We start from the raw sequence: 23,633 nt of genomic DNA, 5'->3' as shown, positions 1-23,633 counted from the left end.
GCTTTCAACTCTTACACAGTCAAACCTTGGTTGTCGAACATAATCAGTTCTGGAAGACTGTTAGACTTCCGAAACATTCGACAACCGTGGCACGGCTTCTGATTAGTTGCAAGAGCTTCTTGCACTCAAGCGGAAGCCACTTCAGATGTTCGGGTTCTGAAAATCATTTGAAAACCAGAGCACTGCAAAGTTTACCTACAAGATCACCTTACCTTACAAGTGCCCACTCAACCACTTCAATTAGCAAAATTGGTACTATTTCAGGTGGCATATAATAACTGTTCCACATTTGTAAGGATTCAATTGTCTAGTGTGCCAGTGCCTACACTTTGGAAGTCCCTGCCTATTGATATCAAGCAGGTGCATTCACTGTACTCTTTTTGACACCTGCTAAAAACATTCCTATTCAGACAAGCCTACCCAGGTGCTCAGAAAGCTGAGGTAATTTTAATGTTTTAGTATTTTAACTTTTTTATGTTTTAAAGCAGGGTTGTAATTTTTTCTTGATTTTACTGTTTTATCTTTTGTAATCTGCTTTTAGGCTTTTTTTTTCTTTTTTACAATCAAGTGGTGTACAGTGGTACCTCGGGTTACAGACTCTTCAGGTTACAGATGCTTCAGGTTACAAGACTCCGTTAACCCAGATAGATAGATAGATAGATAGATGATAGATAGATAGATAGATAGATAATTTATTACGGTCGGAGGCCAACTTATAAAACACACTTGGGGTTACAATCCCAGAAGGAAAACAAACATTTAAAACAATGTGCAGCAATAAATTTAAAATTTATAAATGCGGTAAGCGTATAGACTCTTAAAACTTTAAGATAAGCTACCGCAGAGAGATGACCCAGAGTCACCCATGGAACCAAGTTTGGGGATTTTCTTAACGAACTAGTTTGAGTCAGGGGATGGTCTGCACCTACAGATCTGTACACAGACTCTGGCGACCATCCAGGTCATCTTATGATCTTTGCCTAACAGGAAAAGGTTGAATTTTTGCTTTTCCGGGAGGTCAGCAAGCCTCACCAGCAGGGGATCAATGGTCTCACTACGTGCCTCTTCATAAAAGGGACATATAAAGAACAAGTGCTCTGGGCTTCCTATATCCCCCAACGAACAGGCGCAAAGCATATGGGACTTTTTAAAAGGATCCTTCTAGGACTGGTGAGGACAGAGCCGAGCTTCTGGCGAGTGTAAAAGCCCTTCTTGCATTTTTTGATACGAGAAAGAAGAGATATGCTGCCGGTGTGGCTATATATCTCTCAATTTCTCCAATTTTATAGTCGGGGCACCTTGAGCAGTCTTGTTGTCTCTCGGTGTCTATGATTCTTTGCCTGACCATAGCTTTTGCCTGGCCCAGCCCCAGACTTAGAAGGGCTTGAGGGGCAAAACCCAGTTTCTGAAGGGTGTTCAGGACTGCTGTCTGCCAGCCTGACTGGAACTGATCACAGAGGATCAGTGGGGCTATTCATCGGGGGAGCAGATTCAATGTCAATGTCAGTTGTAGATTGGTGTTAGGCAGTATACGCCTCCACTCTCATCATCCCCATTTCTAGTCTAACCCATGCGTTTGAAACACATCTGGGGACTTGTAGGAAAGCTCTAAGGAGTTTGGATTGAACTCTCTCAAGGGGGAGAAAGCAGAGGAAGGCGGGCCCAGAAAGGATCCATAAAGGAGCTGTGCCAACGTTTTGGCCTTGTACAAAAAATTTAAGAATACAGTTTGTGGTTTTTCCTGCTGAGCTCCCGATGGAGTTTATGTGAAGTCTGTTGGTTCCTGAAGCCTGTACCACCATTCCTAGATACTTATAATTTGTGACTTGTTCTAATTTATGGCCTTGAAGTTCCCAGCTTCTAAGCTTTGGTTTTCCCCCAAAAGCGAGTATCTTGGTCTTTTGATAGTTAATTTTGAGACATTCAGTTTCAAAGTATGCTGCGAGCTTTCTTAGTGCTCTTTTGAGTCCAGTGGGGGTTCTAGATAAAATTACCACATCATCGGCATATAACAGGACTGAAATATGCCGATTTGTGAGCTTCGGAGGGTGGAGTTCTAAGTCATTGAGTGCAGATACTAAATTATTTACCGTATTTTTCGCACCATAGGGCGCACTGGACCATAGGGAGCACCCAGTTTTTAGGGGGGGAAATCAAGGGAAAAAAATTCCCCCCAGCCCCAAAGAGCAGCGTACAGGCTGCACACAACCTCTCCCTGCCAGAGGGGTTGCGTGCAGCTATGGAACAAGTGAAGGCAGCGAGCGGGATGGATCCCACTCGCTGTTTTGGCTTCCCCTTTAGCCCCGTGCAGCCTCTCCTTGCCGGAGGGGTTGCGCACAGCTATGGAAGAAGGCAAGGCAACGAGCGGGATGGATCCCACTCGCTGTTTTGGCTTCCCCTTTAGCCCCGTGCAGCCTCTCCTTGCCAGGAGACGCTGCGCAGGGCTAAAGCAGCCATAGCCCCGTGCAGCCTCTCCTTGCCGGAGGGCTTGCGCGCAGCTATGGAAGAAGGCAAGGCAGCGAGCGGGATGGATCCCACTCGCTGTTTTGGCTTCCCCTTTAGCCCCGTGCAGCCTCTCCCTGCCGGAGGGGTTGCACGCGGCTATGGCACAAGCCTGCATTCGCTCCATAGGACGCACACACATTTCCCCTCAATTTTTGGAGGGGAAAAACTGCATCCAATAGAGCGAAAAATACGGTAAATAAAAATTGAATAGCACCCTTGCCTGACTCCTTTGAAGGTTTTAATGGGGTCTGTTAGGTGTCCTAGGCAGATACACCTGACTCTAAGAGCCGTGTTTGCATGCAGTGCCTGAATTAAGAACAGAAGCCTTCTATCTACAGTGGTACCTCGGGTTACATACGCTTCAGCTAAAGTGGTGCTTCAGGTTAAGAACAGTTTCAAGTTAAGAACAGATCTCCAGAACGAATTAAGTTCTTAACCTGAGGTACCACCCTGGAGTCTATCCCAGAGTCTGGTTCTGGAGACTGTATCGAAGGCTGCTTTTAGAGCAATGAAGGTGACGTATAGTGAGGCCTGCCCTCCTGATTTGTATATGTCAATGAGATGTTGTAACATTAGACAGTGATCTGTTGTGGACCTTCCAGGTCTAAATCCCACTTGTTCTATTGCCAGGATATCTTCATTCTCTAGCCATTCTGTAAACTTATTAAGGAGGTGCTTTGAGTAGAGTTTACTAATCACACTTAATAAGCTAATTGGCCTATAATTCACTGGGTCTCCTCTGTTGCCCTTTTTATAGAATGGGACTATTATGGCTGTTCCCCATTCCCTTGGGATGTGGCCGGTGTCATCTATGTAAGTGAAGAGGATGGCTAAGAGAGGTGCCCACCAATCCGCCTGTGCTTTTATCATTTTTGGCGTAATGCCGTCCAGGCCTGGGGCTTTGGCCGTTTTCAATTGGTTTTTATATGATTTCACTTCAGTTACTGAAACTGGTGGCCATTTAGCCAGTTGTTCTATATTATAATTCTGTAACGTAGGTTCATCATCCTCATACAAAGATTGGAAGAATGAGACGCAAAGGTTAGGGGGAATTTGTGAGGTTAAGGGGGAAATAGCCTTATGGGTGCCAGAAGCTACCAGTTTCCAGAGTAGCGTCTGATCTTTTGCTTTTGCCGCACTAATTAATTCCAGCCAACATTTTCTGGTATAGGCGTTCTTTTGGTGGATTATTAGGTCTTTGTACTCTTTTTTTAGGGCATGGACAGCAAGATAGGCTTCCTGTCTGACAGAATTTTCGGCTGTCAGGGCGGTTTTGTAAGCATTTTGCAGGGCTCTCTTGGCCTCAAAACAGGTGTGATCAAACCAGGGTTTATTTGATGTTATTGGTTTAGTTGGCCTTTTCTCTGTGGTATTAAAAAGATGGGGTTTTAATTGCTGGAGCAGGCTCTCATACTTGGAAATTGAGTCCTCAAGCCTAGGATTATTCCCAGAGTCAGTTAAAATTGTACGGGGTTTTTCAGAGGTTAGAATCTCCTTCAGTTTGGAGTCAAGTGTGGGGGTCCATTTGACTTGGCAGCCAGGTCACTGTAATTCGGTGATCTCTGCAGGGTATACTGTTCTCAGGAAGGGTGACTTGTTTTTAGGAGACACCTGCAGGTGCAAAGGGAAATGGTCCCCCTCTATGAATGGGAGCACTTTCAAATTCACTATTTTTGTTAGCAATTTGCTATCAGCCAACATATAGTCAATTGTGCTGGGTTTTGCCCCAGACATAAATGTACCGTATTTTTTGCACCATAACACTCACTTTTTCCCTCCAAGAAAGTAAGGGGAAATGTCTGTGTGTGTTATGGAGGGAATGCCTACGGGTGGCATGCCTACGGATTTTCCTCCTCTAAAAACTATGTGCGTGTTATGGTCGGGTGCGTGTTATAGAGCGAAAAATACGGTATATTCCCCGGCGATATTGCCCCTGGTGCAACCATTTAGGATATGAAAACTTAGCTGCCGAGAGAATTTGAGGAGGCAGGCTCTGGCAAAATTTGAATGTTGGTCCTTTGACTGCCTTGGTAGTTGGAAAGCCTCCTGGCCAGAGGCATCAGGGTACCCTATTTTATGCCTGTACAGTGGTACCTCGGGTTACATACGCTTCAGGTTACAGACTCCGCTAACCCAGAAATAGTGCTTCAGGTTAAGAACTTTGCTTCAGGATGAGAACAGAAATCGTGCAGCGGCAGGGCAGCAGCAGCAGGCCCCATTAGCTAAAGTGGTGCTTCAGGTTAAGTACGGACCTCTGGAATGAATTAAGTACTTAACCCGAGGTACCACTGTATTTAGTTTCTAAACTGGGGTCAACAGGCCCTAACCTTGCATTTAGGCCACCCACCAGCAGGACCTTTGCTGGATAAGCTGCTAGCAGTAACCTGACATAAGAATCCAGTCTATTCCAGTTGCCCTCAATGCCGGTTTTTTTGCTAGTTGGGGGAATATAAACGTTAATAATTAGTAAACTGCAGTTTCCCCAGGATATGAGTAGGGCCATTGCTAGATGATCTAGGGGGGACAGCTCCTTACAGGTGGCGTTTAGGCATAGTAAGATCAGGATGCATAACCCCCCTCTGAGCCTCCCTGGTCCTCTGCCTGCGACCGCTCTAACTGCGTATGTATAGTATCCTTCCAATGATGGGTTTTCAGCCGCCCATGTCTCTTGTAGGGCGATGATATTAAAGTTTTGGCGGTAGAAGGGAATGTCTGTAGAATGGGAGAGGTATCTGGACCAGCCGGCTACATTCCAGGAGAGGATGTTTAGGGCAGTAGTTGATTCTTGGGTTTTTAGATACCAGGCACTCACAGCTGTTTTCTGCCACTCATTCCTCAGGTCCTTTGAGTTGATTGAGCCAAGATGCGGAGAAATGGGGGAGCCTTTTGGGAGAAAGACTAATTTAGGGGTATTAATTTGTCCGTCCGGGCAGCCACCTGCCAAGACTTTATTTCATTCCTCTGCATGAATAGCTTCTAGGATGCCCAGGCAGTCCACGCAGATTGAGCCGATTCCCAGCGCTGGCACCACTAGTTCGACTTGTTGTGTTTTGGATTGGGCTATTGGAGGGGGTGTAGAAGAGCCCGTTTCTTTTGGAGACAGATATCGTCAAGTTGTCCATTCCTCATTGGTTAAAGGCTTTGATTTGCAATTGATGTAATTAAATTCCATGGGAGGAGGCGGGGCTAGAAGTGATAGGAACTTCCTTATGGTCAACAGTCTTTCATTTAGTGCATCCTGGGAAAGTTGGATCTGCTCGAGGTAGGTTGTTAGAAGTTGCTCATCCTTTGAGGGGAAATCCTTCTCTAACTTGTTTGATGAGGGTGAGGTTTTGTGCCGCCTACCCGACTGTTTGAGGTTGCCAGCCTCTGGGTGGGGCAGTTTAACGTTTCCGGTGCTGTTGGATCTGCAGTTCTGGTTTTGGTTTTTGGTCTGGCTGACCTATATGCTCCTAGAAGCGGTAAAGTGTCTTCAATATTTTCGAAAAAACGGTGCACAAGGAAACCAGCCCTCAGGGAATTGTCTTTATATGAAAGGGTCCGTTTAGTTGAGAACCCGTCCTTAAAAGTCACTACAGCCCTATTTTGGGCCGTATGATGTGGGAGGAATTTTACATTGGTGATATTTTTTTGCTGTCACAAGGACCCTGGTGACTATGCTGATTTTTTCAGGAATATTTACTTTTCTTTGAGCATACGATGGGTGACCTCTATTTGTGGGTAGAGTTGTGAAGGCAAGTTTGTGATTATTTAACGTTAGCTTCCAGTGAATCTGTGTTGTTTTGTCCTGAACCTTTTTTGTTATATTAGGATAGACGGGATTTCCTTGTGACGCCATGAGAAGGGTTGATTGCTTGGGAGCTGAGAGGGCGGTGTGTGTTCTGCTAGGGCATGGGGCTTTTCCTCAGTGCTTTATCGGTGCACATGAGTTTGTGATTTTCTTTTGGGTTGTAGAAGCTGAGTTCTTTGTTGTTATATTCTCCAGCAGCTTAAAGAGCTTTTGGAAATTCATTTTTTTAGTACGGCGGGTCGCTGTTCCTTTCGGCCTCCCAATTTGATGTTTTTGGTCTTTTTCTTTTTTTGCATTGGGCATTTTCTCTTTAAGGCCAGTTTCCTGGGAGCAAGGGACCCTCCCTCCTGCACTGAATTGTTTGTGTTTGTTTTTTTGTAATCGAGTCCTGGCTTGGTTTCATCTCCATTAGTCCTATTACTAGATTTCATGTGGGGGAAAGCGACCTCACGGCTCTTAATTAATTCAGTTAGGGTGGTAAGCAGGTTCAAGCTTTCCAAAAGGAAATTTTTAATTGGCTCAAGTTCTTTGCTTATCTGTGTAGAATGGATTTTGAGTAACTCTTCATACATCCCTGACAGGTAGAAGATAAAGTTGTCCGGGTGCTGTAACCTTGGGCTGTTTGGCCATTTGTCTGTCTCAGTCGGGGGAGGGTGCCTTAATTTTTCTCCTGATAGGGAGCGTAAGGGAGGCTCGTTTAACCTGGCTTCTAGGTTTTCCAGGAATAGCTCCTGTTCTAGACTTGCTTCAGGTCCCTCTTTGGCTAGCTCAGCTTGTTTTAGTTCGGTTGCCAGGTCCACTCCCTCACGTTCGTCGTTAGTTTTTTCCTCCCTTCCAATCCAGGTGTGGTCAACAGACCACTCATGGGAAGGAAGGTTTCCTGGATTATTTGCTTCATCAGCCTTGGGTTGAAAGTAGGTTGAAATCTTGGCCTGCTTTTTCTTTGGGGGAGTTGTTACAGGTTGTGTGGGTGAAATCCCCAATTCCTTGCAACATTGTCTTGTAAGTACCATGCTTGGAATTGGAAATCAATAGGGCTACATTATCCAGCCCACAGTTTTAAGGGCTTTGCAAGGGGGGAGTTCAAAGTTGATTTAAGTAGCTTCAAAAGGGAGGGGAGATTTGAAAGTCTACCTGACAGCTCCCGCAGTCTTTTACTGATAAAAGTTGGCAGTTACTTTCATAGGTTGAGCCTTTTTATCAGAGTAATTTGATAATTAGAGCTCCTACTCACACGGCAGAGACTCAGTGGAGACTTGACCAGGTGCCATCATCTCCCAGAAGTCAACCCAGAAATAGTACCTTGGGTTAAGAACTTTGCTTCAGGATGAGAACAGAAATCGCATGGCTGTGGCGCAGCGGCAGCAGGAGGCCCCATTAGCTAAAGCTGTACCTCAGGTTAAAGACAGTTTCAGGTTAAGAACGGACCTCCCGGACGAATTAAGTTCTTAACCTGAGGCACCACTGTACAAATTTTAGGAAGCAAGCAACCAAACTTTCCCACAGGTTAAGCAAATGATCTAATCTTGATGTGCTTTCCAGGCAGTTGTAATTGGGATTTAGTATTCATGCTTGGCATAGTTTTTAGATATATTCTGCCAAGAATCATTCACCCCATCTACCTGAGAAATGTTGATGGTAATGAGTTACACCACTGCAACAGTTTAGTGCATTGATCTGTTCAGCATTGTGTGTGCATGTAATGCTAAACCTTGGCTTAGCAGTACAAGGACATATTTCCACACACTGACTTTATAAAAATAAGCCGACTTCAAGCAATGGATTGTGAAACTCTGTTATTAAAATAGGCTAGAGTATGATATATTATTATACAGTGGTACCTCAGGTTACAGACGCTTCAGGTTACAGACACTTCAGGTTACAGACTCCATTAACCCTGAAATAGTACCTCGGGTTAAGAACTTTGCTTCAGGATGAGAACAGAAATTGCACAGTGGGGGCGTGGTGGCAGCGGGAGCCCCCATTAGCTAAAGTGGTGCCTCAGGTTAAGAACAGTTTCATGTTAAGAACAGACCTCCAGAATGAATTAAGTTTTTAACCCGAGGTACCACTGTATACCCCTTGATTGCAGTAAAACCTCTAAGTGGTTTACAAGAAATGTAACACTAAGATTATTTTATATGCTGGACTAAGCTTTGCAGAAGCCCTCCTACTAGATGCACAGAAGGAGGTGGGGTGGGGAGTCTGCATGAGCTTGATGCTTTGTTTGGGATTGTGGAGGTTTGTCCACATAATAGTAAACCATGATTTAGCATTGCATATGAATGCAGCCTATATGTCATTTGTGGAGGTCTATCAACAGCTGTTAGTAATGATCAGGCCTGTGCAGAGCTTGTCTTAGACCCAGGGAGGAAGGCTTGCTCTTGGCATATCAGTATAAGTCTGGCAGGCCGCTGGTGGGGGTGCCCCTGGCTGGCTTAGCCCTCCTAGGCCCAAAGCAAATGTACTTGGCTGCCCCCCTGCACAAGCCTGGCTACGGTGACTAAATCAATACTTGCATGTTTGGCAACAGGATGCCTCTAAATGCTAGGCTCTGGGGAGAAACAAGAAAAAGCCATCCCTTCTTGTAAGGTCCCTCAGGCTTGCAGCTGGGCACTTCTGGAAACAGAATGCTAGACTAGAAAGGTCTTCAGTCCAATTATGCAGAGATGCTGTTTTGCTCTTATCACAAAATGTATTATAGCCGATTTTGCTTTGGTGCGATATTTCAACTTGGAACCGTCTTTTTAAAGATGCTTCTTTCAGGAGCCGTGAGAATTGCTGACAAAATCGAATCTGGTAAAACATCAGTGGTGGTGCACTGCAGTGACGGCTGGGACCGTACAGCTCAGCTGACCTCTTTAGCCATGCTGATGCTAGACAGCCATTACAGAACTATCAAAGGCTTTGAAGTCCTCATAGAAAAGGAGTGGATGAGTTTTGGACATCGGTTTGCAATGGTAATTTCAAAAGGTTTTTGAATTTCTCCTCCTAGCTATAAAATTCTGCAAAACTTGTGCCACCTGTCTATGTAAGATCTGCTCTTTACCCACCAGGATACTAAGCATGACTGATAACATGAATCAGTTTTGGTTGTTATTTCAGTGTAGCTTTTTTAGTATCTAATTGTTTGAAGAAACCTAGCTTTTCTGATAACTCTTTTTAATTGTTCTGGGGCAGTTTTTTTAAAAAGCTATTTTAAATACATTTGACAAAAAAAGAAAAAGAAAAAAGGAAGCATGGCTCCTGACACTCTTTCTTCCTCACTAGCGTGTAGGTCATGGAGATGATGATCATGCTGATGCTGACAGATCACCCATTTTCCTTCAGTTCATAGATTGCGTTTGGCAAATGACAAAGCAGGTAAGGATATTTTTCTAATTATATCTTCTCTGTTTCTAATCCACATAGGAAGTAATGTTTTCTTTCAGGGCAGTGAAATTTTGGAACTAGTTCAGTGCACACAGCAGAGTGAAATAAATGTATGCAGAGGTGAAAACATCTAAATTGGCGGGTTTTGCAAGATCAACATTAAGAAATTACCACAAAGGGGCCTGTCATCCTATGGGCAAAGTTCTCCCCATGGAAAGGCTGCTCCTAGCCTCCATTAACCAAAATGGCAGTTTTCATCAGTTCCCCCCTGCCCCAAAAGTCTGGTCCAGAGGGTTGTAGGACCCTGGACAACAGCATAGATGTTCGTGTCACTTCCCTCTTCATCAGTAGAAGCCTACATCAGATCAAAGGCTCAACTGTTCATGGAAGGATACAACTTATTTATTGGTGTTTGATACCTGAACTTTTAATAAAGTTTTCTCTGGCATGACATGATAATATAACAAAACAAAAATATTTTCTGGAGAGAAACAGAAATTTGAGAGTGAAAATTCAAAGCTTTTTGATTAACTTGAGTTCACCTGGAATGGATAACCTTGCTTTTAATATGAATACAGTTTGGGAAACTGCTGTTTGTGGCCTCTCTGTGATATGTTAGCCAGTTTACATACCAAAGGCATTAACTAATGTATACAAACTCTTGTGTTTTGCCTATTTAGGACCACATTAATAGTGATGCATTCTATTTATCATTGAGGTTTAGAGCAGATTTTATAAAATGGATGATACTTGCATTTCTTTTAACAATGCACAATACCACAAATCTGTATAACTGTCATTTTATACTTAAGTTCATATTCCCAATAAATTGATTTGAGGAACTGTGAACCACATCTCAACACTGCTTCAGCATGATTGTCACAGAGAGCTTATTCTTCCAAAGGCAGTTGCTGGTGCCCTCTTGCTAGATCTAAATTAATTCTGAACTTCTATTATGTAATTCTGTTGTGGATTTAAATAATACTTCTTTCAAACTCCTTTACAAACAACAAAATTCATCTCAAGCTGCCCTTCCTTTATATTTTGCATTGCAGCTTGAAAATTGGGACCTTGTTATACTTTGCTACTCTGCAAAAAGTCACTCACTTATTTTTCTGTGATTTGAACTTTGCATGAATGAGGTGTTTAATGTTACCTTGTTTGTTTCAGCATTCTCAGTTAAAGGATGTTGCTTCCTTTTTGGAAAGTCATTCAACTATTTTTTGCAGGAGAAAATTTTCCAAAATGCTTTGAACACCTGGAAGCAGCAAAAACCCTTTAGGGGCAACAACCCCTTGTGGTTGGGGTTTTTTGTGATCTCCCTTGTTGCTCCCTATTACTTGCTATAAACTGTTTAGTTGCCCTCTAGTAAAGGACTGTGAAATGACTTTGCCAGTTCCACATGTGTGCAAAATCTGAATCCAGCAAGAGATTTAAAATAAACATTGAACAATTATAGCCCTGAGAGGAGAGGAAAGTAGAATGCAATAGAACCAAAAGGGAAAACTGGGACATTGTTCATAGGGCAGACACCTCATATTTTTTCAGAGAACACAATTTCTTAATCTCATCCAAACCATTTATCAATGTCTTGATCCTGAAAGATGGTAAGAGAAAAGAGCTCTTCCCCTCATGTAGTTTATTACCCTGTACTTGCAGCAGTTCAAACAGACTCAGTACCAGTTCACAGGGTTTATGGCACCTTTGCCTTTATATAACCACCTATTAAACTAGCTGCTGCCAAATGGAAATGAGCTACATGCTTACATAAAAGGTTATCCTTGACACCGGTCCACACCAGCAGCCTTCTGGCTTTAAAATAAGTTGATATCTTATTGGGGTTTTAATGCTTGAATATCCTTATAGAAACTGCCGTGAGCACAGCACACACACATAGAGTGCAACTTGTTCTCTTGGCTACAATAGAGGACCTATTTCAAACCTCATTTTAGCAGAGGCAGGGGTGAGAGGTGGTTTAGCTCGCCAGGAGCACATGCGTACCCACAGCTGCCATGTTGATGACCACTGCTTTATAGGTTAATTCAAAATGATCGCCTAGATCACAAGTTATGGCAATGCTTACCTAGCTATATTCCTGCCTTTTTATTGGATGAGATTGTCAAAAGCTTGAGGTGAGGTGGGAAGGAGGGCACAAAAGGGGTGTAAGGATAGACGGGTTCAGCTTATGTGTTCTGGGCACAGCCTCCATCCAGCAGCGCTTAAAAGAGATTGCCACGTATTTTTCTATTGTGGACGCAGCAAAAATACTTAAACCTACATCGTATGCCACTTATCACTGCTTCATACCGTAGGCAAATGTTTTAATAGCTGCCTTGTTAAACTCAGAATTGAATCCACACTCCAACAGATGTAAAAATGTTTCAAGTGACAGCACAGCCGCTGAGGTCTACTTTGGATGAAGCATTGAGCTGACAACTCTTTCCAAGAACTACGTTTTGAATGGTGGAGTCCCTGAAAAAGAAAATTCTAATTTCCTAGTGATAGAAGAATCCTTTTTCATTTGCAAGAGCTCAGCACACACACGCGCACACAATTACACAATACCTTCCTAATCTTGATGAAATGCAATTGAGATAGTGTATGAACTCCAGTTGACACTGTCATGTGTGAAAAGTATTTTGTTACAGAAAAGCACTGCAATAAAATGTAGTTATTTGGATGTGGCTTCAATCCTCTGTGAGTCCTGCCGCATTAGTCCTCCTTTGCTTCCTTTCATAAGGGAAAAGACCTGAGTCTCTTGAATTCACAGAAAAGAAACTAAGAGCCTATGGGAACCTTCCTAAACAACACTCTCCCAAAACAGTGCATTTGTCCAGAATTGCCAAATGCTAGTACAGCACTCTAGTTTTACAATTTAAATGTCTCTTTGACATTTTGTAAACCTTAATACTGCATTTTACATTAGAGATCTCTCTCTCTATCCCTCTCTCTCTCTCTCTCTCTCTCTCTCTCTCTCTCTCTCTGGGATGGGATTGCTAAAGTCATTTCCCCCAGAACCTCACCCCTTTCCTACACCCTCTTAAATTTTTAAACAATTTTTTGCCACACACATAAGGCTGAATGTGCACAAGCTTACTGTACTGTTTCCCCTTAACAAAAAGTATAACAAAATATTTTGTTGTTTTAGTTTCCAGCAGCATTTGAATTCAATGAGCTGTTTCTGATCACCATTTTGGATCATCTTTATAGCTGTCTTTTTGGCACCTTTTTATACAACTCTGAGCATCAGCGAATGAAAGAGGTAAAGTAAATCACCCATGTAATGGTTTTACAGGAGCCAAAAGAAAATTTGAGGCTGTTTTGCCTGTTCTATAGAGCTGAAAGTTTTTAAATGTCACCTAGAAATGAATTTTCATATTCCTCTTGACATACCAAATAGGCACCAGATGCCACGAATACAGGCAACTTCTCCCCTCTCTTTGAATCCATTAGGTAACATGAGCCTCTATGAAACCTGAGGGGAGCCCATGGGACAGTGATAGAGCAAGTTGAGAGTCCCAGCCTCCTTCTCCATCTAAAAGGACAACAAATAGAAAGGCGAAAAAAGCCTTCTGGGCTTGGCAGGCCTTGGCGAGTTGCTTCCAGTCAGAGTAGTCAGTACTGGGCTCAATCGACTAATGTTCTCAAAATAAGGTGGTTCCATATGTTCAGCACATATAATTTTTCTCTAGTCAGGATTTTTCTCTAGTCAGTTGCATGAAAAATATGAATAGTGGATTTTGAAGGATCCTGGGTACAACACCCAGCTAATGTGCCAAATCGTGCTAATTTATACCGCGAGAGAGAGCAGAGGGAAAGCACATGCTAAACTATGTCACCCCCCTTTTCCCAGGAAGAAAAATGTTAGTACAAACATAACCTTTTGTGTTTTGGTATATATCTGACTTTAAGTGACTGATTCAGCACAGCAAATTGCACAATTGCACCACAAGATGGAGCTGAATTACATATTCTCACCAAGTATGTGCCTACCAGGCAGCTCCCTCTCATGAATGGATAATCTAATGCAGCTCCCTTTAAAAAAAATGCAATTTAAGAGACAGCTGTAGTGGAAACAGATGCTTTGTAGCACTGGAGGAGTATAAAATTGCAAGATGATGCTGATAAGAATTCAGATTCTGAAACCTTGATTTAATAATGGTTTCATAATGATGTTTGTATTTGGTCATAGAATTTAAAAACTGCTAAGAATAAACCTAAACATGGACATTTAATTAGAAACATAGTATTTAGATAGGTATAGGGAGACTGGTAAAAATAGGTTATAACCCTTTTCTAAAATACTGCCTCGTCGTTTCTGCGCGTAAGTGTTTTTTCTTTCCTGACATTTCAGTAATTTTCTTACTTTTCAGTGGGTTCCATCCCCCTTCTGATAGCATTCAGTGTTTACCTTTACCATTTTAAGCTCATTTTTCCTTATAGGTGGAGGTAGAAATTCAGTATTTTCCAATGGAAGTTTATTTGATAATGTTAAATTTGAAAAATCATAAGAAATTATTGTTGCATCAAAATATTGCCAGTCTTTTTCTTAAAAGGAAACGAATTTGGGGCCATGATATCTCTTAAAACAGAAACTCAGTGCAAAATGTAGGGCTTGTCTACACTTCCACTTCTTCTGTGACTAGAAAGCAGGAGTCTGAGCTGTTCTCCACTTGTCTCATGTTTTGCATGAGACATTTTGCCTTTGCACTGCCACTTTCCCCCGGAAAACTGCTCTTCAGTGCCAAATTGGAGCAAATGTCAATCTGGAGACAACCCGATTGATGTTTGCTCTGATTCAGTGGTAAGCAGTGGATTTTCCTGGGGGGAAATGGCAGGACAAGCAGAAGTGTAGATGAGCTCTTAGTAAATTCAAAACCTTCACAAGAGATCTACAAGTTTAATACCGGAGTGGATGTGTTTCCTATTGTGGTCCTTGTAGCTCTGCCATTCCATGTAGGTTTATTGAGGATTCCTTGGTGAAAATAAATGTTTCCCTGGAAGATGGTTTGTCCATTTTTGCCAGTCTTCCCCAGCACTGTGGCCACTGTGGGAAATTGTGAGGTTTTGTTCTGTGTCTGTTTGCAGGGCAGGGTATTCTAGGTTGCATTCTAAAGACAAACAAGTGTACCCCAAACAGAGAACCTACCTAAGATGATGCCCCAATGCACACGAGTTCCACAGCAGATGTTCCTCAGCCAACAGATTGATGTAAAAATGCTTCCTTAATAGTTAGAGGTTTGAAAATATTTTCATTATAATTGTTTACAAGTATTATTATTTTTCCTTCAGGAGATCAGCACAAAGACAATCTCTTTATGGTCCTACATTAATAGTCAGCTTGATGAATTCAGCAACCCTTTCTACGTAAACTACGAAAACCATGTCCTATATCCAGTTGCTAGTCTAAGCCATTTAGAATTATGGGTGAACTACTATGTACGATGGAATCCACGAATGAGACCCCAGGTATGTATGCATTTGTTTGCTTTTCAATTGAATTTCTTTTGCCATTTAAAAAAAAAAGGAAATACTAAAGAGGTCTAGAAACCGTCAGGGCTTTGATTGTTTGGTAAAATAATCAAAGGAATGTGATTCTGTCCCTTTCATCTCTGACTGGAGCAACATATTTTTAAACAACTGGCTGCTGCTCAAAATGGCCAGTTGGAGGGCTTCAAAATTTTGACTGGCCTTGATAGCTAATAATTATTTGTGATAGCCTGCAATCCTGCCCACCCCCACAAATCTGGGACATGCAGAGCTTTAGCCTGCCACTCTGTGCTACAGAGATGCTTGGGAGCTGTGTGAGTATTGCTACTTCCAAGTGCCTCCAAGGCACTCCCAATGGTTCCCTGCACATGCTATTCAGTTCTGTGGAAGAGCAAAATCTCTTTCCATCCAACATAAAGTGATAGACTTCCTTTCCCAGCCCCCTCCAAAATCCTTCAAGTTCTAGACAATGTGTGGAGAACTAGGGAGGGAGGAGGGACCCAGCACAAAGTAATAGATGCAGCTCTTTAACACATTGCACACACATCACCATTTCATTCATTTCATTTATTTTTTATTTTTTTGCTCAGCTTTGCTGTATTTTGTGGTGATCTGAAAGTTCTCTCTGTGGCAGATTTTCACATGTGCAAGCTGTCAGATGCTGACCAAGCAACCATGAATCAACCTCTGATCTGCTGTGAGGGAATGTTTCCTTGATGGCAGTCGTTGTGTGTGCTTTCCTTCTTGGATTTGTGACTCAAGTGCATCGTTTTGGTTTATAATTTGTGCTGATCTATGATTATTAGTCTTCTCATCTGCCACCTTTAGCAATGGGCAAGTCCCCATCTGTGTCCCCACTCATTTTTTCAGGGACCAAAGAAGTCTGTGGCAGTCCTGCAGACACTGGAGGCCAGGACCCAGAGATAATATAGGATTAAAGCTACTCTTGCCTAGGGTGCAGTTCACTCAAACAAGTCAGTATTCAAAACCTAGGATAGGCAACTGTGGGTAGCACAGTGCTCCAATTTACCTGGCCGTAAATTAGCACCCCCCTCTCCCCAGTTTCAGTTTGATGCCCTTCTAGGATTATGCATTGTTCTTCTTTGAAGTATGTATCTGCACAGTACACAATTAAAAGTTACTGGGATAGGATCCAATTGAATTTCCCAACCTTACTAGGGCTGAACATCTGAGCTGGTCATTTTCCTTCTACTCAGCTCTTTTAGAAGCCACATTTTAAGGCTTCAACTGTTACCAGTTAGCACTAAATCTTTTTACCTTTAGGTTTTGTGTTGCTGTAGAAGGAGGAAATTTTGGACACGAAAGCTGCATAATCACTAATTGTCTCATAGGACCTATTAAAAAAAGTCTCATTTTGTTGCCAGATTGGATTATCTGTTTGTGCTGACTCTTCTTTTCTCTCCCTTTTCTAAAAGCAGATTTACCTTTTACGACTGCTAGTAAAGGTACCTAACCCCTCTCTCTGGAATACCTTAGCACCTTCTGTGAGAGAGTATTTTTCAGCTTTTCTTTCCTCAGGGTGGATTCTTTCAGAAATCAGTTAAAAATGCAAATTTGCAAGAATTTTATGTTACTGATGAGATGAGAATTTTCTAAACAGATCTGGTCAGTAACTCTGAATGCCACCAATTCTAACCGTAATGAGGATTGTGCCCATGTGGTGTAGAATTCTGGGGTGTAATCATTGCTGGTCCTACTCAGAATAGACTTACTGAAGTTAATAGACATTAGTAACTTGGGTCCATTAATTTCAGTAGGTTTACTCTGAGTAGGACTAGCATCTGATAAGCCCTCTGTTTTGGTTCTTACTAAAAGTGCCAAAACACTTTTGTACGTTCTGACGTACAAAATGTTCTGACATTCCTTTTTTGTTGAGGAATGCACTAAGTGCTTGATAGGGAGATGTTGGATCAAGGCTACTTGGAGTGTGGCAATGTGCAGAAAAGTCTTCTGTGCAGGAAAGATCAGGCAGCCTGAGGTCAGGTCATAACATAAGAATTGCATCCCCATCTACCCATAGTTAAGTATATGTGTTATGGATGTTTCAATAGAAATAGAGTGTAAAACAAAAACAAAAAACTCTAGTATTTACATACCACAGCTATAGACAGATAGTTAAGTCATACAATAATAAGAACTTATGAATCAGCAAGCAATGGGAAACAGCAAATGGTCCTTAAAGGTTCCAGTCAGAGACAAATGTTTCATTATATAAATCATCCAATGAAACTGAATGTTGGAAGATTCCTGACAGGTAAAAGAAATGTCTTCTTAGCAGATATCTAAATACATTCAAGGAGCATAATAGGGCTATCAAGGCCAACTAGCACAATGGCTGTATTCTACCTCCACTGTTGGAGGCAGCATGCTTTTGAATGCCACTTGCTGGGATTAATAGCAAAGGAGTCCTGTCACGGCTATACTTTGGCTAATATAGGACTAAGAGGTTTAGTCTGGACTGTGTGGCATGCTGGGAATATCCTGTCCCTAACCCTCTCTCTTGTTTTGTGACATGAGTTTATTGCTGGAAACAGCTTGACACTGAACTTCAAGAGATCTTGAACTGATGAAACTGGCAATGTGAAGGTCGTTGGGTGGAGACCTATAGCCAAAACACCTAGCCCTAACTGACATGCTCCACCTTTTTTTGTTAACTTTCCTTAGCATAGTTACCGTATTTTTCGCCCTATAGGACGCACTTTTTCCCCTCCAAAAATGAAGGGGAAATGTGTGTGCATCCTATGGGGCGAATGCAGGCTTTCGCTGAAGCCTGGAGAGCACGCTTCTCCCCACTGCCAGCCCCACAAGCTGGGGGGACAGCGGGAAGGAGTGCTCAAGTTCCCCTATGAGAAAAGGGAGCAGCAACAGAGTGGGACCATTAGTGATGTCATCTAGATCTAAAGCTGGAATTCTGTGACTCAATGGAGGACTGAATATTTTGTCAGCATTTTTATAGCGAAAAACAAAATGGGTGAGCCTCAAAAAATGTATAGTGCACCATTTACTAATTTTTAACATGTTGCCATTTCATGCCTGAATGTCTAGCCTATCATTATCCTGCTTTTCATACTAGTTGCCGATTTGCAGCCAATTTTATGTTCTCAGCCTCCCAAAGTTTTGTGTTGTTCCCCCCTCCTTGTCTTCCCTGATCTTGAACTACTTTTTCTTTGCCAAAGTGACGATGCTGTGCTTCCATTCCTCAAATCACATTTGCTATTTTGTTGCTTCTTTAATTCTCAGATTCCCTGTTCCTTTTAGGGCCTCTTAAGCTTGTAAATCGCTTGACAGATTGATCTGATATTGATATTTGCTTTTTGTGCACGTTCAGTTTGTATTTCTGCTACGTTTCAGAAGCACTCCTTTTTATGGTAGATTTAAATTCTTGATCCAATGTGACTATGATGCTTTCGTTCATGGGACTCATTGTGCAGTGTTGTTTAGGACTTGAAATTAGTTCTAGTGGGAATATTTGCTGTTTGAAAGACTATCAAAAGCAACAACTGTAGAACATTGTCCTTTTGAGCCATCAAAGGAATGTGTCCAGACTCTATAAAATAATAGTTTTATGCTCTTCTCTACTACAGAGTTCATTGGACTGGGTCCAGAGCCTTTCATTTTTTTGTGCTGGATTCAGAACAGCAACTTTTGCCACTGTTGGAAGCTCTTAAGGAACATAATAGTGCCATGCCAGAGGTTTTGAAGGGTGACAGAATGAGTCCAAGGTTCCTAATGCTGATGTAGCCTTTTTATGTGGAGAAGAGGAGGTTCTCCTTTCTTCCCATTCTTCAGAGCTGAAAGTGCGATCATGGAGCCAACATTGTTTGTGGTGTGCAGTAGGCCTACACAACAATTTCGTGACCCACCAAATTAAACACAGCTCACCAGTCCCATGTATCAAGCCTGCTATGTGATTGATAACCCTTGTTTTTGCCATCCCTTTCAGCCAACAAAATAAAAATGTGGTGGTGGGGCTTCCCTGCATGCCTTGTTAGTTGCTGTCACCGTGGTGGATTACAAATTGTGCAAATTTGGTGCACATGCCATTATTATTATTATTATTATTATTATTATTATTATTATTATTATTTTAATTGTCTCACTACAGTCTCTAATCAAATTGGTTTTGCACTGCTTGAGAAATCTGCAAGAGCCTTTTGACCATAAGGATAGTAGTGGTGGTCAGGGCTTTTTTTCAGCCAGATCTCTCTGGAACTCAGTTCTGGCACCTCTCAGTTGGATGCCAGTGCCTTATACCAGAACAAAGATGAGTTCCGGCACCTCTTTTTCTAGAAAAATAGCACTGTTAGTGGTACCATTTTAAACTCTCCAGGCCCTGAGGGAAGCAGATTAGAACTTCCCTGTTGCACCACAGTAGCTACAAAAGCGGGGATAGGATCAGGCTCTACATCAGGCATAGGCAAACTCGGCCCTCCAGATGTTTTGGGGCTACAACCCCCATCATCCCTAGCTGACAGGACCAGTGGTCAGGGATGATGGGAGTTGTAGTCCCAAAATATATGGAGGGCAGAGTTTGCCTATGCCTGCTCTACATCAAGCAATTGATTTAAAATAGTCTTTTTATTCTACTGCTGCTTTTCTTCCCAGTGCTAAAATTGTGATGTTTCTTTTTTAAAAGAGAAGGCCTATAATAGAAGATATACATTCATTGCTGAACAATTTTCTTTTGAATGGCTATTCTTGAGCAAGTAAAAAGGAAGTGCAAGAATGCACACTTGCTATCCATACAATTAAGAACTGGTAGTTCTGTAAGTGAGTAGCTATTATACTGCCTTTTATGCTTATCCTTGTTGGTATGGAGGATTTTGTGATCCTGACGTACTTCACAGTGCTGAGAGAACAGGGGGGAAATTGGTGCAGTCTCCATTGTCATTGACATTTATAATTTGAAAAAGAAGGTACTCCAGCAGGCATAAAGGATCTGTGTGGGTTTGTGGTTGAGTTTGTTGGGAGTCAGAAGCTGCTTTGGCTTCATGTAGCCTCTTCCCTTGGTTTTTATTTTTCAGCCTTGCCCATCAAACTGGGGACATTCCCAGGGGAACTGAAGGAAGCAGTGGTGTGTCCACTCTTAAAGAAAACTTCATTAGATCCCTTAGACCTATCCAATTACCGCCCAGTTTCAAATCTTCCATACCTGGGTAAGGTAATTGAGAGAGCGGTTGCTGAACAGCTTGGTAGGTTTCTGGAGGAAACATCGGCATTAGATCCATTTCAGTCCAGTTTCCGTCCTGGTTTTGGGATGGGGACGGCTCTGGTTGCCCTAACAGATGATCTCCGTAGACAACTGGATTGAGGCGGGTCAGGACTGCTGATCCTTTTAGATTTGTCAGCAGCCTTTGACATGGTCGATCATGATCTTCTGGACCACCGCCTTGCCGACGTGGGGATACAGGGCATAGCCCGTAACTGGTTGTGCTCTTTTATCTCTGGTCGGGGACAGAGGGTGGCACTAGGGAGGGAAATGTCGTTGCGCCACTCCTTGGTGTGTGGAGTGCTGCAGGGCGCAATTCTCTCCCCGATGCTTTTTAACATCTTTATGCGCCCCCTTGCCCAGATTATCCGCAGCTTTGGGCTGGGCTGTCACCAATATGCTGATGACACTCAGCTCTATCTGCTGATGGATGGCCACACCGACTCGGCCCCGAACACACTGACCAGATGCTTGGAAGCTGTGGCTGCATGGTTTCGTGGGAGCCGATTGAAACTAAATCCTTCTATGAGGTCCTATGGCTGGGTCGGGATGGCATGGGGATGAGGGACCAACTCCCTTCTCTTGCAGGGGCCCAATTAGTGCCATTGCCTTCCGTTAAGAGTTTGGGTGTAATCCTTGACGCCTCCCTTTCCATGGAGGCGCAAGTTACAGCAACAGCCAAGGCGACATTTTTCCACCTTCGCCGCATCAAGCAGTTGGTCCCTTACCTTTCCCGCCCCGACCTGGCCACAGTGATCCATGCGACGGTCATCTCCAGGCTTGACTACTGTAATTCGCTCTACGTGGGGCTGCCCTTGAAGCTGTCCCAGAAACTCCAGCGGGTACAGAATGCTGCAGCGAGGCTCCTCACGGGGTCTCTGCCATGGGAGCATATTCACCCAGTGCTTTTCAAGCTGCACTGGCTCCCGGTGGAGTACAGGGTCAGATTTAAGGTGCTGCTTTTGACCTTTAAAGCCTTTCATGGCCTCGGACCCTCGTACCTACGGGACCGCCTCTGCCGGTATGCCCCACGGAGAGCCTCAAGGTCCATAAATAGCAACACCCTAGTGGTCCTGGGCCCTAAGGAAGTTAGATTGGCCTCAACCAGAGCCAGGGCCTTTTCAACTCTGACTCTGGCCTGGTGGAACGCTCTCCCTCATGAGACCAGGGCCCTGCAGGATCTGATTTCTTTCCGCAGGGCCTGTAAGACAGAGTTGTTCCGCCTGGCCTTTGGCTTGGAGCCAATTTGATTCCCTCCCTCCCTCCCTTTCTTTTTTCTTTTCCTTCTCCTCCTGTGATGAGGCTACATTTTAATATTTTAATGTTGTTTTTTATTTTTGTTTTTAAGTTGTAATCATTCATCTTGTTTTTATTATTGCTTGTAAGCCGCTCTGAGCCCAGCCTTGGCTGGGGAGGGCGGGGTATAAATAAAAAATTATTATTATTATTATTATTATTATTATTATTATTATTTAATAGCAACCTCACACTTCTAAATCCACAGGTTTATTATAATTAGCTACACAGTGGCAGGCAGCAATATTCAATATTTAGTAAATACACAATAAATAATGAAATGAAATCCTAGAATCGCTCGCCTAACTTAAAACGAGTACTTCACTACTCAGGTGTGTTGACTGAAAGAACAACTTAAAACAGTTGCAAGGAATATAGTACACTGTGTAACCAGTGGAAATAAGCCCCCAGCTACTTTTGCAGATTAGTTAGTGTATGCTGTATTCATTTTCATCAGACATCACTCTGGGCATGGGAAATGATGACATAGAAAACAAGCAACTGCTCACATAATCAAATGCCGTATGAACTGACCTGGTAGATCAACTGCCAGTGGTTTAGCAAACTATGCGCTTCCTTGAAACATAACCAACAGGGCTTCAGTTTTTTGTTGAAGGCTCCTTGAAGATTAAATTGTGTTGGTTAGCAGATGTTTTCCCATTGTGACTTTTTCCCTCTCTTTCATCTGTGTTTGTTTTAACACATTAGTAGAACAACTGATACCTCTGTAAGTAATTTAATTTCTGGAATCAAAGTGGAGGGATTCATCTTTTTGTTTATCAGTGTTAATGACTTTTCATATATTTGTAGCCTAATTATCTATAGGAAAACTGGAAGTGTTATTGAGTGATCGCCCAGTCAATTTCACATCAAGATTAGGAAACTGATGGTTCTTTCCAGCCCTGAAATTACTAGATGGAAGCAGACTGGTGTTCTTGTCCACCTCTCTGTGCAGAAAACTGAAATAGGTGTGTGGCTGTCTCACTTTCCCATATTGGGTATATTCAGCTGCAGAGTAGAAAATGTGTATTGCTTTCAAAGCGTTGCCTAGCAGCAGACTACAAGCTGTCCACAGTGACACTCATAATTCACTAAAGGGAAATAATTCGCTAAAGGGAAGAGACCTACACCTATTTCAGGAAAGCAGGGTTGCAAAAGCTACTTGAACACAGACCAGGAATTGGTTCACATTTGTTCTTCATATCAGGCTTTAAAATCCTACCTACAAATAACACCCTCTGATATGCATGTTTCTTTGGTCTCCTTTCAGGTGTGAAAAGGGACTGGTTGCTCACTAGTGAAGGAACTGGTGTCATGCTCCAAGGTGTACCCTTGTTGCCTTTATTGGGCAGCTGAGCTCAAAGATGGGCCTTTGAGCTGATCCCTTTTTGCCCCATGCTCAAGAGTTGGTTTACAGTTCCATCCCATGTTGCTTCATGCTTCTCACTTCCCCTTTCCCCAGACAGCCACCAAGAATTTTACACCAGTGTAAAATTCCTTTGGAGAACAAAGCAATGGAGAATATATTCTCGTACCTTTGTAACAATTTTGCAAAAAAGTCAAGGGTTGTCGGGTATTAAAGAATATGGAATCATGTACACAGGTTGTGCCAAATTCACAGCAACATCAGCAGTCTGAAGTCCAGTTGCCCAATTAGCAATTTTGTTGGGAATGTCCAACTCCCACATTTCTCCTTTTCAGCTCTGGTTTTGCCCTCCACTCCCTGCCTCCCCCCCCCTTGATTTTCCTGGAACCAATTTAATGACACTTTAACTGTAAAGGTAAAGGTAAAGGGACCCCTGACCATTAGGCCCAGTCGTGACCAACTCTGGGGTTGCGGTGCTCATCTCGCTTTATTGGCGAGGGAGCCGGCGTACAGCTTCCGGGTCATGTGGCCAGCATGACTAAGCCGCTTCTGGCAAACCAGAGCAGCACACGGAAACACCATTT

At 42.8% G+C, this 23,633-nt stretch overlaps 1 protein-coding gene across 6 annotated transcripts in view; it reads left to right on the top strand.

Annotated features, from left to right (window-relative positions):
* MTMR1 (myotubularin related protein 1) overlaps positions 1-23,633 on the top strand; it is a 54,738-nt gene that overhangs the window by 29,538 nt on the left and 1,567 nt on the right. For all 6 annotated transcript variants that reach the window (XM_053374334.1, XM_053374332.1, XM_053374331.1 and 3 more), the window contains 4 exons: positions 9,049-9,255; positions 9,566-9,658; positions 12,816-12,929; positions 14,960-15,136. In XM_053374334.1, the coding sequence (XP_053230309.1) occupies positions 9,049-9,255; positions 9,566-9,658; positions 12,816-12,929; positions 14,960-15,136 (591 nt within the window). The remainder of the gene's footprint in view (positions 1-9,048; positions 9,256-9,565; positions 9,659-12,815; positions 12,930-14,959; positions 15,137-23,633) is intronic.

This window comes from Podarcis raffonei, chromosome Z (assembly GCF_027172205.1).
Source record: "Podarcis raffonei isolate rPodRaf1 chromosome Z, rPodRaf1.pri, whole genome shotgun sequence".
Classification (NCBI taxonomy): Eukaryota; Metazoa; Chordata; class Lepidosauria; order Squamata; family Lacertidae; genus Podarcis; species Podarcis raffonei.
The sequence above is the reverse complement of the archived record's forward strand: the minus strand, read 5'-3'. Positions and strand labels throughout refer to the sequence as shown.